At 45.6% G+C, this 16,082-nt stretch overlaps 1 protein-coding gene across 35 annotated transcripts in view; it reads left to right on the forward strand.

Moving 5' to 3' along the window:
• CLASP1 (cytoplasmic linker associated protein 1) overlaps window positions 1–16,082 on the forward strand; it is a 2,584,612-nt gene that overhangs the window by 1,872,331 nt on the left and 696,199 nt on the right. For all 35 annotated transcript variants that reach the window (XM_069616701.1, XM_069616702.1, XM_069616704.1 and 32 more), the window contains one exon: window positions 1,897–2,034. In XM_069616701.1, coding sequence (XP_069472802.1) covers window positions 1,897–2,034 — 138 coding nt within the window. The remainder of the gene's footprint in view (window positions 1–1,896; window positions 2,035–16,082) is intronic.

The raw sequence follows: 16,082 nt of genomic DNA on the forward strand, positions 1-16,082 counted from the left end.
TGGGAGCTTCACCAGGACCAGGTGGATCTTCTATTCCCGGATCGACCTTTTCGCGACGGTGACTAATCCCAAGTGTCAGAAGTTCGCCAGCAGGTTCCCACAGCCAAGGAGCATGGGGGATGCATTCTCGTTCGCGTGGGAGGGACTTTTCCTGTATGCTTTTCGTCCATTCCCACTCTACGAGTGATCAACACACTTAGTGTGTCACTGCAGGATGATACTCGTCGGCCCGGTGCGGCCACAACAAATCCGCCATCCAGACCTACTACATCTGTGGGCAGTCCCGTCCATCAAGCTGCCACTACCTCCAGACCTTCTGTCCAGAGAGGGGAGGAGCAATTCTACACCACGACCCAGCGCTGCTGAACCTCAGGCTTGCCTCCTGCAGCCATAGCGTTTGGACATTGCTTTTCCTGCATAGTGTAAGGACATCCTGGCCAGGGCCTCTTCAACATTGACGTCCTACGGCCGCAAGTGGAAGCGTTTTTCTGTGTGGTTCCTGGCTCAGAAGTTTAGTTTATTCATTTGTATTGCGCACCAGACCCGAAGGTATGAGGGCGGATGAGCAGCCAGGTTATTCACAGGTTAGTTACAGGTTACAATGCAGTACAAAAATTACAATAGGACAATGGAAGGTGGGAACGATAAAGGCAAGAGTTTACAGATTTACAAGTATATATATTTACAGGTATATATATTTACATAGTTTACAACGGTAAGGATGGATGGATGGTATTAGTGGTTGTTCTTTATCCACTGGATGTAGTTGCGTCTAAAGTGTGTGTTTGTTTGGGGTGTCCTTAGAGGGGGTGGTAGGGAGTTCCAATGTTGGGCTGCAGATTACCCTTCTGCAGAACACAGCTCGGCAGCTCTTGCAATACCTGCTTTCCTTGGCCAAGGCACATGCCTCTATCAAAGTGCACCTGGCCAACATATCCTGTTACACCAGGGCACCAGGTAGGCCTTCTCTGTGGTCGCACAGACTCATCAAGGAATTCCTCAAAGGACTCTTCACGACATTTCCGCCAGTGAAGGCTCCTGCCCCGGGTTGGGAGCTCAATGGGGGCTGCTTTTAAGCAGATGAATCCGGGCCTGCTCGACATCTGTAGGGCGGCTACATGGAGGTCTACACACACCTTCACAAGGTCTACTGCTTCAACAGGGATTCTAGGGAGGAGTCGCGAGTCGGCCTAGCATTGCTACACAACCTGTTCACTTGAGGTGAGTCTGTTCCTGAGGAAAGTGTTTATTGCTTATTTTGAGCCTTGTCACCTCCCGTGGTTGTGTATATGTAATCCTATGTAATAGTTATTCATGAGCATGCAAATCCATGCCAGACCCCATGCTGGAGAAGGTTTATGGTACTTGCCTGTAACTATTGTTCTCCGGCGTGGGTCTGGCATGGATTCACATGTGAACCCTTCCCCTCTGTGATTCTTCTTTGTTCATACTGCAACTTTACGTGCTTACCAAATCTGAAGATGGCCACCAGGGGTGGATCTGAGGGAGAGGGCTGTCATTGGATGGGGGCAGTATGACCCAAAGGACAGTGATTGGTTTAGAGGAGAAATACAGTTTTCAAGCAAAAGTGAAACTGTTTTTTTCTTTTATCAAGGATTCCCCAGCCTGATGATGAATATTCATAAACATGTGAATCCATTCCAGACCCCATGTTGGATAACACTAGTTACAGGTAAGCAACTTAAACCTTACATGAATTTTGCTGAATGTATTTTTAGTGTGTTTGTACTTTTATGGTTATTTACTAAACAAAATATTTGATGTTGATGACCATGCTGAAGAATGATTTAGTACCTCTGATAAGACTGGCCAGTTGTATACCATCAGTGTTTGTGCATTTACTACCATCGAGTGACACTCTGTTTTTGTTTTTAGGCAGCACAGGTAGTGCTAATTTCTCTATTTGCACTGAACACTCCAGAGTTCACTAAGTTACTGGGTGCCTTGCCAAAAGCTTTCCAGGACGGTGCCACCAAGCTCCTACAAAATCACGTGAAGAACTCCAACAGTGTGGTGAGTAAGGCTGAATGGCTGTTACAGGAACCAGACTGCCACCCAAATGAAGTATGAATTAGGGCATTACAATCATGTACATACTAGGAGTAACTTGTTTTATTTGATTTACCAGAATTTACACACTTTCATAACACTCCGTTTTATAGTAGTTCATTTGTTGACCTGAATGGCCATATCTGGATTCTAACTTGCAGGTTTAACATAGATTACGGAAGAGAGTGCTTAAGTCACTTATCTGACCTGCACAAACTGATTCACACACAGTAACCTCATTGCATGTAGTCATCTGGAAACACTGGCTTTTTTGTGTGTGCTTTTGTTACATTTGTTGACATTTCGGAATCCTTGTACCTTGACTCCACAGCACAAATTGACATTTTTCCAATAGCTCTTATTCTAAATAGCATGGGTTTTACTAATAGGATGGGTTTCAATGTGTGATAGGTTTGCTTTATGGTTTGATGGTTTAAAATGCTGTGTCCTAATGTTTTTTGTGCACTTTAATTTTAAGAACAGAGTAGGGTGCAGTTTGCCTTTAGATGTTTTTTTGTTTTTACCATTAGTGTCCCAAGTATTTCAGGAGCATTGCAAACGTGACAGGTATGCTTTCCCTATGTACGTGGGTCTGTTTTGATATAATTCTGGCACACTAATCTACTCCTACCCTTTACCTCTAGCAAAGCCATTCCCGCTTAGCTCCTTCACTAAAGTTATCCACTATCATTGCATTTGCTTGGGTGTGTTAACTTGGATACTGGGAAATAAAGAGCTGTTATTACCTACAAAGTAATGCAAGGGAAAGCACTTTTTAAGTAGCACTGTCCTTTTAGAAGTTAAGTTATGCTCAACCTCATAGTGATGTATATTTTTGGTCTCTGGTAACCTTAATAAGATTTGTGGTTTCATACCAAATGTGAGTGGACGTAAAGAACAAATTACTTACCTTTCGGTGATGTTCTATCATTGGATTGCTTTCTCCCACAGATTCCTCATTTGAAAGATATCCCTTATCTCAGCTGCTCAGTGATATTTTCGACAGGGGCATAGTGTGGCTCGACTACGGACGCAGTGTCAGTAGTACATAGATCATGTCACTACGCACCCCTACACCTCAGTTCCTTTATCCCAGCAGGAGAAGTCAGAGATGGGTTCCTGGACGTGATAAACGATGGCAATGAGGTGGCTTGCCAGGCCCCTTCAGTCATGTCTTGATACTGCTGACTGTGTGGTTTGTGCCATGGGAACTTCCACATTGCTTAGGAGGGTGGCATACCTCCACAGCTCCTGGTTTTTCCTGAACATACAAGCCAAACCTTTCGACATGGCACTTGATGGCAAGCACTTTTTTGGCCATAGGCTGATGAATCATGGAAAAAGTTAAGGAAACCAAACTGGCTACAAAGTCCTTACGGTGCAGTAGCCTGCCAAGCAGTCCTTCGGCTTATTCTCTAGAGGCAGGGGCTATAGGTGGTATATTCCCTTCAGGAGGAAGGCGCAGCTACTGCAGGCCAAGCCTGGACAGAGACACTTCTTGCATCCCGGATGGGGCAGAAGGGCCTCTAAGAGCCAACAGACTTTAGCAGCAGGGGCAGAGCCTGTGCTGAGCCACTATGAGTTCTCCCTTTGCGTTTTCCCATTGGAGGGAGGATCTCCGAACCTTGGGTCAGGTGGCAGCAGATAACCTCAGACACCGGGGCCTTGCAGCTCTTCTGATGGGGTTATTGTCTACCCTTCTTGAAAGGACTGTCAGACAGACCACCTCCAACTACAGAGCAAATAGAACAGGAGCTCCAGGAAGAACTGGGAGCCCAGATTTTAAAGGGTGTAGTGGAAGGGGTGCCACCCAAAGAGAGAGAATCGGGCTGGTACTCTTGTTAATTTCTGTTACCCAAGAAAGCGACCTCAGGACCTTGAACAAGTTCATAGGGAAAGACATGTATATTCCCCCATTTTTCTCCCACAACACCTGATGACATTTCTTGACTAGTCCGTTCTATGAAAGTCTCTTCCAAACAGGTGCTCCCCTGCTTCATCAATGACAAAATGGTCTCCTCCTGCAATCGCTCATTTGCCACTGGTTGCTTCCCCTCACTCCTCAAGCACTCTTGTGCACCCTCTCCTTCAATAAAAACACCTTCTGATCCTTCCTGTCCAGCAAATTATCACCCTATCTCCACTACCCCCTTCTTGGGAAACCTCTTGTAGAAGCTGGCCATGGTTACCAGTCAAATGGTCGAAAACATTTGGTCGACAGACAATTTGGTCGACACCATTTGGTCGAATGCCAAATGGTCGAATTTTTTTTTTTTTTTTTTTTTTACCCATTTTTTGGTTTTTTTTGGGGGGGTCCCCCCCCAAACCCCTTTTTTTTCTTTTTTATTTTTTTTCCCCACACAAAAACCCACAAAACACATATATATATAAAAAAAAAAAAATTCGACCATTTGGCATTCGACCAAATTGCGTCGACCAAATTGCAGTCGACCAAATTGCAGTCGACCAGTTGACTGGACACCGCTGGCCATCTCACAGCTGGTCCACCACACTAAATCCGTTGGTTGTCTCCATGACCACCAGTCTGGTTTTAGAGCTGCCAGAGGCACGTAAACTGTTCTCCTGAACACCTGTTATGACTTGCTCACTAATCTCAATTCCAGCTCTCCCTCTGTCCTCATCCTTCTTGACCTCTCCTCTGCCTTATCATGGTCAATCATGCCACCCTGATAAAGGGTCTCTGTGATACTCTTGCTCTGGACTGGTTGACCCCCTACTTCTCTGATCGACCTTCCCAGGTTTAACTGGGCCCTTTCCTCTCCACCATCTCATTCTCTATCTGTTCTGTGGTGTCCCTCAGGGTTCTGTCCTCTTGCTCTGGCTCTTCAATATTTACCTTGCACCCCTAGTCTGATCTCCACCTTCTCTCCTAATTGTCATTGTTATGCTGACAACACACAACTTTCTTTCAAGCTACTCTCCTCTACCTCCTCTCCTTCCTGACTGCTATTAAGGCATGGTCTACCACTAAGGACCTCGGCCTTAACGCCAGTAAGACTGAAATCCCTCTTATTCTGCCCTGTTCTTCCAAAACCATCAAGCACCACATTGACACCCTTACTCCAGCCTTGGCTGACTTCTGCAACCACTGTTTCGCCTCTGGAGCCTTTCCCTCCCCCCAAAGCACTGTCTTGTGCACCCTCTTCTCAAGAAACCCTCTGCCGACCCCTCCCTTCCGGCTAATTATCGCCCAATCTACATCAATCCTTTCCTGGGCAAACTGCTGGAAAAGCTGGCCATCTCCCAGCTTAAACTTCACACTGAATCAGTCAGTTGTCTCCATGACCATCAGTCTGGCTTCAGAGCATCCAGAAGCACGGAAACTGCTCTCCTGAACATCTGTGAAGACCTGCTCTCTAACCTTGATTATTTTTTTAATTTAAATTTTTAAATGATATAGTTTGTTACAAACTTCATTTATAGAAATGTACAATTTAAGTTTCTTAATTTAAGCAAGAGGATACAAACGTAGAAAGTAGAAACAAAATATATCAAGCAAGCAAGTAAAACACATGATCAAGCAGAAATGGAGGGAAAGTTTTTTGAAGTCAATCTGAGAGCACACAAGATAACTAGTCATCAGGAGCTTCCCTTATGGTTTATTGTCTAGTCCTAAGATGTTCTGTAGGAATTGCACTATTGTGAAGATTAGTTTATTTACTCGACCATTCATTATTAATGACCATCACATATCTTTGTCCATCTGCTGGTCCGCTATGTTGAAATATTTGCCAAAGATCAGCCTTTTATGCATTAGTTCTGGGCATATCATTAATAAATGGTGAATTGTTTCTGGAACTTCGTTGTTTTAGCAGAAACGACAATATCGATCTGTTTTTTGAATTTGCTGTCTCGTCACCAGTTTTTCTCTTGTAGGTAGGTTGTTTAGTCGAATCTCCATGTAGAGTGCAAGGACCTTTAACTCATGGAATTTTTCCATGTATTTTGGGATTTCATTGAATGCTCGTATGTCTGATTGACATTGGAGCTTTTGGGAGTATAGGGTTTTAGCATGGCAGGTTCTGATCCAGTCGTTTGCCAGTTTGAATTTTGCATTCTGGGGTCTATTCATAAGTGTATCGACTGATATTTCTTCATCCTTTAGTTGTCGAAGTAGTTGTACTTTCCAGGTCCGGAGAACTGAGTTCTTCATGGCATTAGGGTTATCTTTCAAAATTTCTATAGCTGTTATTTCGTTTTTTATCAGAAGTTTTCTCAGGAGGTCTAGTTGCTTCCATATAACTATCGATGATGGCGATTGTGTTGCAACTTCATAACGAATTCTGACCATTGGATATGAATCAAGCAGTCTTAAGATTTTCCTCCAAAACATTGCCTGCAGTTTCAACCAGTGTTTAGGTTGTGAATGGATCATTGCGTCGCTACCATATGTGATTCCCGGAATTACTTTCTGTCTATAGAAGGATATGATGGGCTTGAATGAAAATTTGCCATATTTTCGATGTAGGACACATCCTTGTCTGGCTAGTGATTGAATTTTCCTTTCTAGTATATTAAACCATTGCTTTTCTTTTTTGACTGGTTTAACGTGATGCCAAGGTATTTAAAAGTTGACACTTTTTCCAGGCAGATTTCATCAATGGTCAATTTCAATGGACGTTGCTTCTTGAAGGTGAGTTTGGCTAGAGCCATGACTTTGGTCTTTGTGATGTTGATACGCAATTCGTTGGCCTTCATGTAGTCCCCAATAAGGTATAAACTCTCTTGTAGACCTGAGATGGTTTTGTCCAATAGAATAATGTTATTGGCATAGAACAATGCTGGCACTGCGACAGAGTTCAGTTTTGGAGGGTTTAGAACCAAGTTGTTTCGCAGTTCTTCGCAGTCTACTGTGTATAAATTATACAAAGTCGCTGCCAAGGGGCATCCCTGTTTTAGACCTTTTGATGTATTTATCCAGGGGGTAGTGGTGCCATCCTTTGAAAGTCTCACTGCAATTGTAGTCTTAGAGTATAATAACTCTATTGGTTCTAGGATCGCTGTCGGGCAGTTGCATGCTGCTAACTTTTCCCACAACTTTGTTCTCAATTTTGAGTCAAATGCCATATGTAGATCTATGAATGCCACGTAGATCAGTGTTTTCTTTACTATGTCTTCGTTCTTGATCAGGTTCGTTATGAGGTTTACGTTTGTTCCATCATTAGGCGTGAAACTAGCTAGCCTCGGTGCAAAATGCTTTGTTTTTGTGGCCCATTCCTTTAGTTTTTTTAGGAGTAATGCAGCAAAGATTTTACCTAATGGGTCTAGTAGTGTGATTGGTCTAAAGTTCTGCGGGTTGTCTCGTGCTCCCTGTTTATATATTGGGACGATGGTCGCTGTTCGCCACGATGGAGGAAATGTGTTCAGTTTATTTATGGTCTGTAATAGTTGTATCATAAAAACAATCCATAACTCAACATTGTGTTTTAGAGACGCCTTTGAAAGACCATCGGGTCCTGGGGCTCGTGAGGTGTTCAATTTGTCGAAAATCTGAGACAGTTCTTCTTTGTCATAACACCTTTTCCAGGTTTTGCTCAAAGGCTGTTCGACAGCAGGCGTGACAATAGGATGTTCATTATATATATATGTAAAATGGTCAATTCGGAGTTGTTTGGACACATTTGCTATATGTAGTTGTTGGTTACCGGCATTACTGTTTTAAAGATTCCACAGCACTCTTGAATTGTGGGTTTTATATGCCTTCATGATGGCTTCTGCATCATCTTGTAGCAATGTTGCCCGGTAGGATTTTCTCCAGTTCACATAGGCTTGTTTGAATTTTTAATTTTGTAAGCTGGTTGAGATTCCATTCGTTGGTTTTATGGTGCATATGGCCTTGCACATCTTTTTTTTATGTGCAAGTTCAAGATTGTATTGATCGTTATGTAACTTAGTTTCGTTCTTGGTATTTGGTTTGGAAAAAGGGATGAGGAAGGTTTCATAGTTGAGCTTATCGGTATCTGGTATTGATGGTAACTGAATGCGGTTTGTAAGATCTGTGATTTGTTCATAGGTCAGGCGCAATCTACAGTTTTTGCTGATGACTTCCATCTGCATGGATCTGTCTTCCTTACTTGGCCCAGACCGGAGCCTTTGACTATTACTTGGTCACTTCTTGTTGTAGGCTTGGTTAAAGTTTCTGTAATGAATTCCATTAATTCTGCTGATAGGTATATAAAATCTATTATAGCTGTTGCTTTGCCACTGGCCCATGTTGGTACGGTTATGTTCATATGGTCTTTGGGTTGTTCTACTTGTTTAAGGTTCCTGGATGAAAGTTTCTTTCTGCCACTTTTTGGCACGTGTGGACAGCTCGGCATGCTCCATTCGTTGGCCAAGCGAGTTGTATAGGTGTATGTTTAAGTCACCACATATGATGAATTCGGTATGCTGGTGTTCTGCGATTGTTTCATCTATGGTTGAGAATGCTCTGTCTAGGAATGTATTATCGTTTAGGCTTGCAGGGTTCCAATATACGTTCATAATGGATATAAGTCGATCACATTTGTTCTTGCCAGTGGATTGAATTTGGATTATGGTGTTTTGTGTCCATGGGTTAACATTTTTACTGCTTACAATTGACCAATGCAGCGAGATTTTGATTAGTGTCAGGAGTCCTGCTGCTGGTCTGCGTGTGTTCTTTTTACTGCACGTAAAAAAGCTCTTGAGCCGTTTTGTTTCACAGGTGCAGGTTTTTTTTTTTTTTGTCTGCTTTCCTGCTTGTATGGTTTTGGGTTTGTTTCCAGACATGAAGATTTGAAAAATCTCAGTTCCTGGTTGGAGTTCCTTGTTTGACTTTAGGGGTACTATAGTAGGTTCCAGTATTGAGAAATTATCAATACCACCAGGTAAAGGTTGTGGGCCTATCGTCGATGCAGGCCTGGAGTGTATAGTTATTGTGTCTGATGTTGTTCTGGCGGAGACCTCTGGCTGGTTCTGTTGTTGTTGTGTCACTTGCATCCAGGACATAACATTGGTTGTGAGTCTCTTTCTCTCTTCTGTCTCCTCGTGCAATTTCAAATAACCTCTGTTGCCATCTCGATGATTGATCCGCTTTGGAGTCCAATCTTTTTTCGATTGTATTTAAAATGTTCTCCATATAGACCTGTTTTGTATGAATTAAGGCTAATAACGTAGCTTGATCACAGATGGAATCTTTGGTGTCTTCTTGTAACTTGAGAAAAGGAATCATTGATTGTGATATCACTGCTATCAACATGTTTTGGAAGTAGATCATGGTCGTTGGGATTCTTGGTTGATTTGATTCGTCATGGATGGGATTCTCAAAGTGCGGAAGTAGGTTGTCATTTTTCCATTTAGTTTTATTGTATCTAATTTCTGGGTTCCTTGTTCAACAGGTGGTGTGTAAAAGGACTCTTCAAAATCATATGAGAATTGGTTGGGAGGATTTCCCTTCTCACATTTTAGATTGAATTCATGTTGGAACCTTTGTTGGTGCTTGTTCGTCCTTTACGGAGTTTGTGTCTTCGGTGGCAACAATGTTTTTTTTCTTGGAATTTCCTTTCCTTGGTTATGACCATGGGTGGCAGATTCTGTTTTGCGATCGGAGTGAAGGTAGATTCGGGATGTCTAGTTAATGAGATCTCACCGAATTGTCATGACCCTTGCCCTCACTGGCAAGTCAGCCTTCCAGTTAGGGCCAGGTCAAAGGCCTTAAAATCTCATCCAAGACTCTCTTGGAGTCAGTCCTGGCGCCTTTGGCGCCAGGCTCATAACCATCATGAAGTCCAACATTAGAATGGGACTATTTACTTGGGACTATTTAACTTGGGAGGGTTCAGCGAACATGGAGGCACACACATAGCTCATTTACAAGGAACTAAGCTATGCGGTCTAGTCTTTTGGGTGTGGCAGGCCTGGGACTATTTTACATGGACTACTTTACCTGAGACTATTTAAACCACACCCAAACAGCAGAACATGTGTTATTCTCCTGTGGGCAGCGTAACGCTCACAGTGTCCAGTTCTTTGATGCCAGCTTACCTGAAACCAAGGACCTGCAGAGAGAGAAAGAACACTACGAAACTTACCTGGAACAGTATTCTGTCTACAATCCATCGCTGACTTCACCACTCACCTGAAGGTACGAACTCCATCATTCGGCACTGCATGCATCCTGGAATACCATAACCTGGAAAGAGGAGAAAGACTTGCCCCGACTTGCCTGAATTGCTTCTGGCATTACTGAGTGCCTGCACCTACCTGCATTGAGCACCTCTGCACCTTTCTGCAGGAAATATCGGCCGCAACAGCCCGAATCTGCCGAGGATCTCGGCCACAAGATGGCCGCCACGAGGATTGTCTTCACGACGCTCATCTCGGTTGCCTAGCAACCACATCAACATATCCATCGCCCCGGAAAACCGGAGGCGGAAGCCGGCCCTAGCAGCCTAAGGCCCGTGAGCCAAAGGCCCCTCCTGTCTGCCCCTCAGCCCACTCTTTATCCGGGCAGGAGCCCTGCAGGTGCCCTGCACCTTCACCTCGCGCCAAGGGCCGACATCGCTCCCACGCTGCCGGAGCAGCTGGGACACGGACTCCTATCTCCCCGACTTGCCTGAATTGCTTCTGGCATTACTGAGTGCCTGCACCTACCTGCATTGAGCACCTCTGCACCTTTCTGCAGGAAATATCGGCCGCAACAGCCCGAATCCGCCGAGGATCTCGGCCACAAGATGGCCGCCACGAGGATTGTCTTCACGACGCTCATCTCGGTTGCCTAGCAACCACATCAACATATCCATCGCCCCGGAAAACCGGAGGCGGAAGCCGGCCCTAGCAGCCTAAGGCCCGTGAGCCAAAGGCCCCTCCTGTCTGCCCCTCAGCCCACTCTTTATCCGGGCAGGAGCCCTGCAGGTGCCCTGCACCTTCACCTCGCGCCAAGGGCCGACATCGCTCCCACGCTGCCGGAGCAGCTGGGACACGGACTCCTATCTCCCCGACTTGCCTGAATTGCTTCTGGCATTACTGAGTGCCTGCACCTACCTGCATTGAGCACCTCTGCACCTTTCTGCAGGAAATATCGGCCGCAACAGCCCGAATCCGCCGAGGATCTCGGCCACAAGATGGCCGCCACGAGGATTGTCTTCACGACGCTCATCTCGGTTGCCTAGCAACCACATCAACATATCCATCGCCCCGGAAAACCGGAGGCGGAAGCCGGCCCTAGCAGCCTAAGGCCCGTGAGCCAAAGGCCCCTCCTGTCTGCCCCTCAGCCCACTCTTTATCCGGGCAGGAGCCCTGCAGGTGCCCTGCACCTTCACCTCGCGCCAAGGGCCGACATCGCTCCCACGCTGCCGGAGCAGCTGGGACACGAACTCCTATCTCCCCGACTTGCCTGAATTGCTTCTGGCATTACTGAGTGCCTGCACCTACCTGCATTGAGCACCTCTGCACCTTTCTGCAGGAAATATCGGCCGCAACAGCCCGAATCCGCCGAGGATCTCGGCCACAAGATGGCCGCCACGAGGATTGTCTTCACGACGCTCATCTCGGTTGCCTAGCAACCACATCAACATATCCATCGCCCCGGAAAACCGGAGGCGGAAGCCGGCCCTAGCAGCCTAAGGCCCGTGAGCCAAAGGCCCCTCCTGTCTGCCCCTGTCCGCACGGGCCCGCTACGGCGCTGGACACTGCTCCGCAACAGCACCATAGCGTCACGCCCTCCTCACCATTGCTGCACAAAATACGGATGGAACTTGATCACATAACAGTAAGACGGTAAGACACTTCGCCACACCAACGCACCTGTACCGAACAGTGTAGTAGTCACCCTGACTGGCTACTAAGGTCACTTACCTCTCGTCGATTCTTGCGCACTCACCCATTCTAGTTTCACTTGTCATCGTCTATTATCACTACGGCTCTACGCCGCCTCGAAAGGCTCCCATGCACACCCAACAGTCTCCCTGTGCAGTAATCGCACAGCGCATGTCGTTATCCCAATCACACACTACTTGCTGCAATCACCCAGTAGACTAGCTGAACCGCTGCCTTTGAGTCCTTGATTGTACTCTACACATGTACCTACCCTCTGCCTCTGAGTCACAGACGGTCAGGGCACGGATCACGACATGCAGCCACGGCCACCCGCTAGCCACCTTGCTTTCGCCACCTTTATAGGGCTCACGGTGTTGTGCCTTAAGGTCGCTTACAGACCATTTGACATTGTGTTGTGCCTCAAGGTCGCTTACAGACCACTTTAAATTGTGTTGTGCCTTAAGGTCGCTTACAGACCATTTGACATTGTGTTGTGCCTCAAGGTCGCTTACAGACCACTTTAAATTGTGTTGTGCCTTAAGGTCGCTTACAGACCATTTGACATTGTGTTGTGCCTCAAGGTCGCTTACAGACCACTTTAAATTGTGTTGTGCCTTAAGGTCGCTTACAGACCATTTGACATTGTGTTGTGCTTCAAGGTCGCTTACAGACCACTTTAAATTGTGTTGTGCCTCAAGGTCGCTTACAGACCACTTTAAATTGTGTTGTGCCTTAAGATCGCTTACAGACCATTTGACATTGTGTTGTGCCTCAAGGTCGCTTACAGACCACTTTAAATTGTGTTGTGCCTCAAGGTCGCTTACAGACCACTTTAAATTGTGTTGTGCCTTAAGGTCGCTTACAGACCATTTGTCACTGTGTTGTGCCTTAAGGTCGCTAACAGACCATTTGACATTGTGTTGTGCCCCAAGGTCGCTTACAGACCACTTCAAATTATGCTGTGCCGTCAGACCGCTCACTCTGCGGCCCGCAGCCCTATTGCTGCTGGGCTTGGCAAACTCTAGATGCCTACTGATATATGCAACTTAGCCACTGATAGGACTACCATATCTAGCTGCCTCTGATATATGCAAACCTATCGCTATCACTGTCTAATCTAGCTGCCGCTGACACATGCATTCTAGCCACTGACAGGACTGTCAAGGTAGATATACCTCGCTGTTTGCACCTCAATTAGCTTGAGTGTCAAATTTAGACGCCCTTCGACTACCTGCCTCCCAACATGCACATCACCAACATACACCTAACATTCACTTTCTGCACACTACTCTGGACCCTGCTAACCATCATCATAACAATGGCTCACACTAACTCCACTCCTTGCAACCTGCAAGAGAGAAACACTCGACTTAGAGCAAGGCTGCCTCGCCTCTATGACCTCAAAAATAAAAGAACTAGACCACCAGGTCCCACCCCAACCCCTACCACACATGACCCCAACCGTCCTGTCCCAGTGGCAGTAAGAAGCCATAAACTTCAAACTGACCTCTATAATCAGAGGAGGCCCAATACACCTAATCCTAGACTGATCCAAGATAAAACTACAACGCCCAGCCTATCAGGAGCCCTTATCAACGCGAGATCCCTCATAGCTCACAGTACTGAAATTGCCGACATACTTGCCTTGGACAACTTAGATTTACTCGCAATCACCGAGACCTGGCTCCATGACGCTGCAGGTCCTGCACTCATGATTGCCGTACCTGATAACTACAACATTCTAAGAGTTGATCGACCCAACTCTCGAGGAGGTGGCCTAGCCATCATCGCCAAAACTAAGCTTGCTGCAAGACTCACCCCTCACCCGGAAATAACGTCATGCGAACTCCTATCAGCCAAAATACCTATCTCTAACAATAGCACTTTAACTGTTCTCTTACTATATAGACCACCAGGCCCACTAGGCAACTTCGAAGAAGATCTATCTAGCCTCCTTACTAATAACATTAAAGACACTACCCAGCTTTTACTACTAGGTGACTTCAACTTAGGTTTCAACGACAATGAGGACAAACAAGCCCACTCCATCCAATCCATTATAGTCGACCATGGCCTGACTCAGAACATTTTTGCCCCCACGCACATAAAAGGACGGACCCTAGATTGGATAGCCAATCGAAACTGTAACACCACTATCTCTAAAATCCTGCCACAAACATGGACGGATCACCACCTCATCAGTTTCTCATTAACTATAGAACTGCCTAAACCAATTAACCAAGATTTAGTACCAGCCTTGTCAACCAGAAGTAAAAAAGACATTACCTCTGAAAAATTGCTCCCTCTCCTCTTACCAGCCCTTGCTGCCAGCGATACTAACCAGGACCCTAACACACTAGTTGAAACATTCAACAACGCCATGTCCAATGCGCTGGACACAATAGCCCCCATCAAACTTCGTAAAAGCAAACGTGAATCCCATCTCAACTCATGGTTCACCCCTCACCTCAAAGAACTACGAATCCAAAAACGCAAACTCCAAGCCATTTGGAGACATACACCCTCAGCCGAGAACAAAATAATCCTCAACAACTTTGCCAACAAATATAAGAAGGAAATAATCCAAAGCAAAAAAGACACATTCAATGAAAGAATTAGCAAGGCTAATTCCAACTCTAAAGAACTTTTCTCCATCCTCCGGGAAATGGAAAACCCTATTGCTCCCGTAGCCAACGTTCCCAAAGATAAACAGTGGTGTACTAGTATCCAAAATGCCTTAGCCAACAAAATTGCAACCTTGCAAACCAAAATCGCAAAGAAGAAAGCATCCTTGAGCCCCACTAAGGCACACATTATCCACTCGACTAACTCACACCAAACAGCCACCCAATACAACTGCCAACCTTTCACCTTCACCAACATATCCATCCTAGAAACCGAAAAGGTGATCCTATCACTAAAGCCCTCTAACTGCCAAGGCGACAGCTGCCCTGCACAAGTCATTAAGGACGCAGCACGAGATTTAGCACCCTTCATCTCGAAACTAATTAATGCTTCATTTAAAACTAGCATTGTTCCATCTAACCTCAAAGAATCTTGGGTTCTACCCCTCCTTAAAAAACAGACGCTCGATCCAGCCATCCCCACCAACTATAGGCCTATCACCACAGTCCCATTCCTCCTCAAAATCATTGATAGAGTAGCCTATCTCCAGATCCAAAACCATCTGGAGACAAACCAATTACTAGGTACTCGCCAATCTGGTTTCAGACCACTACATGGCACTGAAACAGCCCTTATAGATCTCAAAACACAAATCGACGAGCTGAAGGATAAAGGTAAAACAGCTATGCTCCTCCTCCTTGATCTATCGGCGGCCTTTGACCTAGTGGACCACGCAGTGTTATGCAACCATCTAGCGTCTGCTGCCCATTTCTCAAGCGAAGCTATAGCTTGGGTACAATCCTTCCTTGCCAACCGTACGATGAGAGTGTTCTCCCCTTTAGCTTCAGCGGACCCAACACATATCACCTGTGGCGTCCCACAAGGTTCATGTGTCTCACCTACTATGTACAACATCTTCACTGAGCCACTCTTCGACAAATTGGACAGACTAGGGGTTACCTATACCAACTATGCGGACGATACGCAAATCCTCTTACCTCTATCTGGCAACTTTGCCGAAGACACAGCGCTAGTAAATAAGATCTACCTCATCATTCAGGCATGGATGGCCTCCCACGGCCTCTGCCTGAATGACGACAAAACTGAGATACTGATCCTGGGCTCCGACTCTAATCTTAGAAAACTTAGCCCTAACTACCGTGCCTTTAACATTGATGGCAACATAATCAAAGTGGCAACAGAGGTAAAAACACTAGGTTTCTACCTCGACTCCACACTATCTCTCAAAAAACAAGTCAATTCCCTAGCGTCCTCCACAGCCTACACTTGCAAATTAATCAAGGCCTGCAGACCCTACCTCTCGAAATCTAATTGCATTACCCTAGCCAATGCCTTAGTAATGTCAAAACTGGACTATTGTAACGCCCTCTATGCAGGAGCTAGCAAAACTGCCATAAACAAAATGCAAATACTACAAAACAATGCTCTTAGAGCAGCTCTCGACATACCCTATAGAGTCCACATCTCTAACATCAGAAAAGACCAGCATTGGCTTAAAATCAGTGACAGAGTTCTTCTGAAGACACTTTCCCTCACCCACAAAGGCCTGAATAACAATGCGCCCCCAT

Source organism: Ambystoma mexicanum, chromosome 9, assembly GCF_040938575.1.
Source record: "Ambystoma mexicanum isolate Mex_15411 chromosome 9, UKY_AmexF1_1, whole genome shotgun sequence".
In the NCBI taxonomy this organism is placed as follows: Eukaryota; Metazoa; Chordata; class Amphibia; order Caudata; family Ambystomatidae; genus Ambystoma; species Ambystoma mexicanum.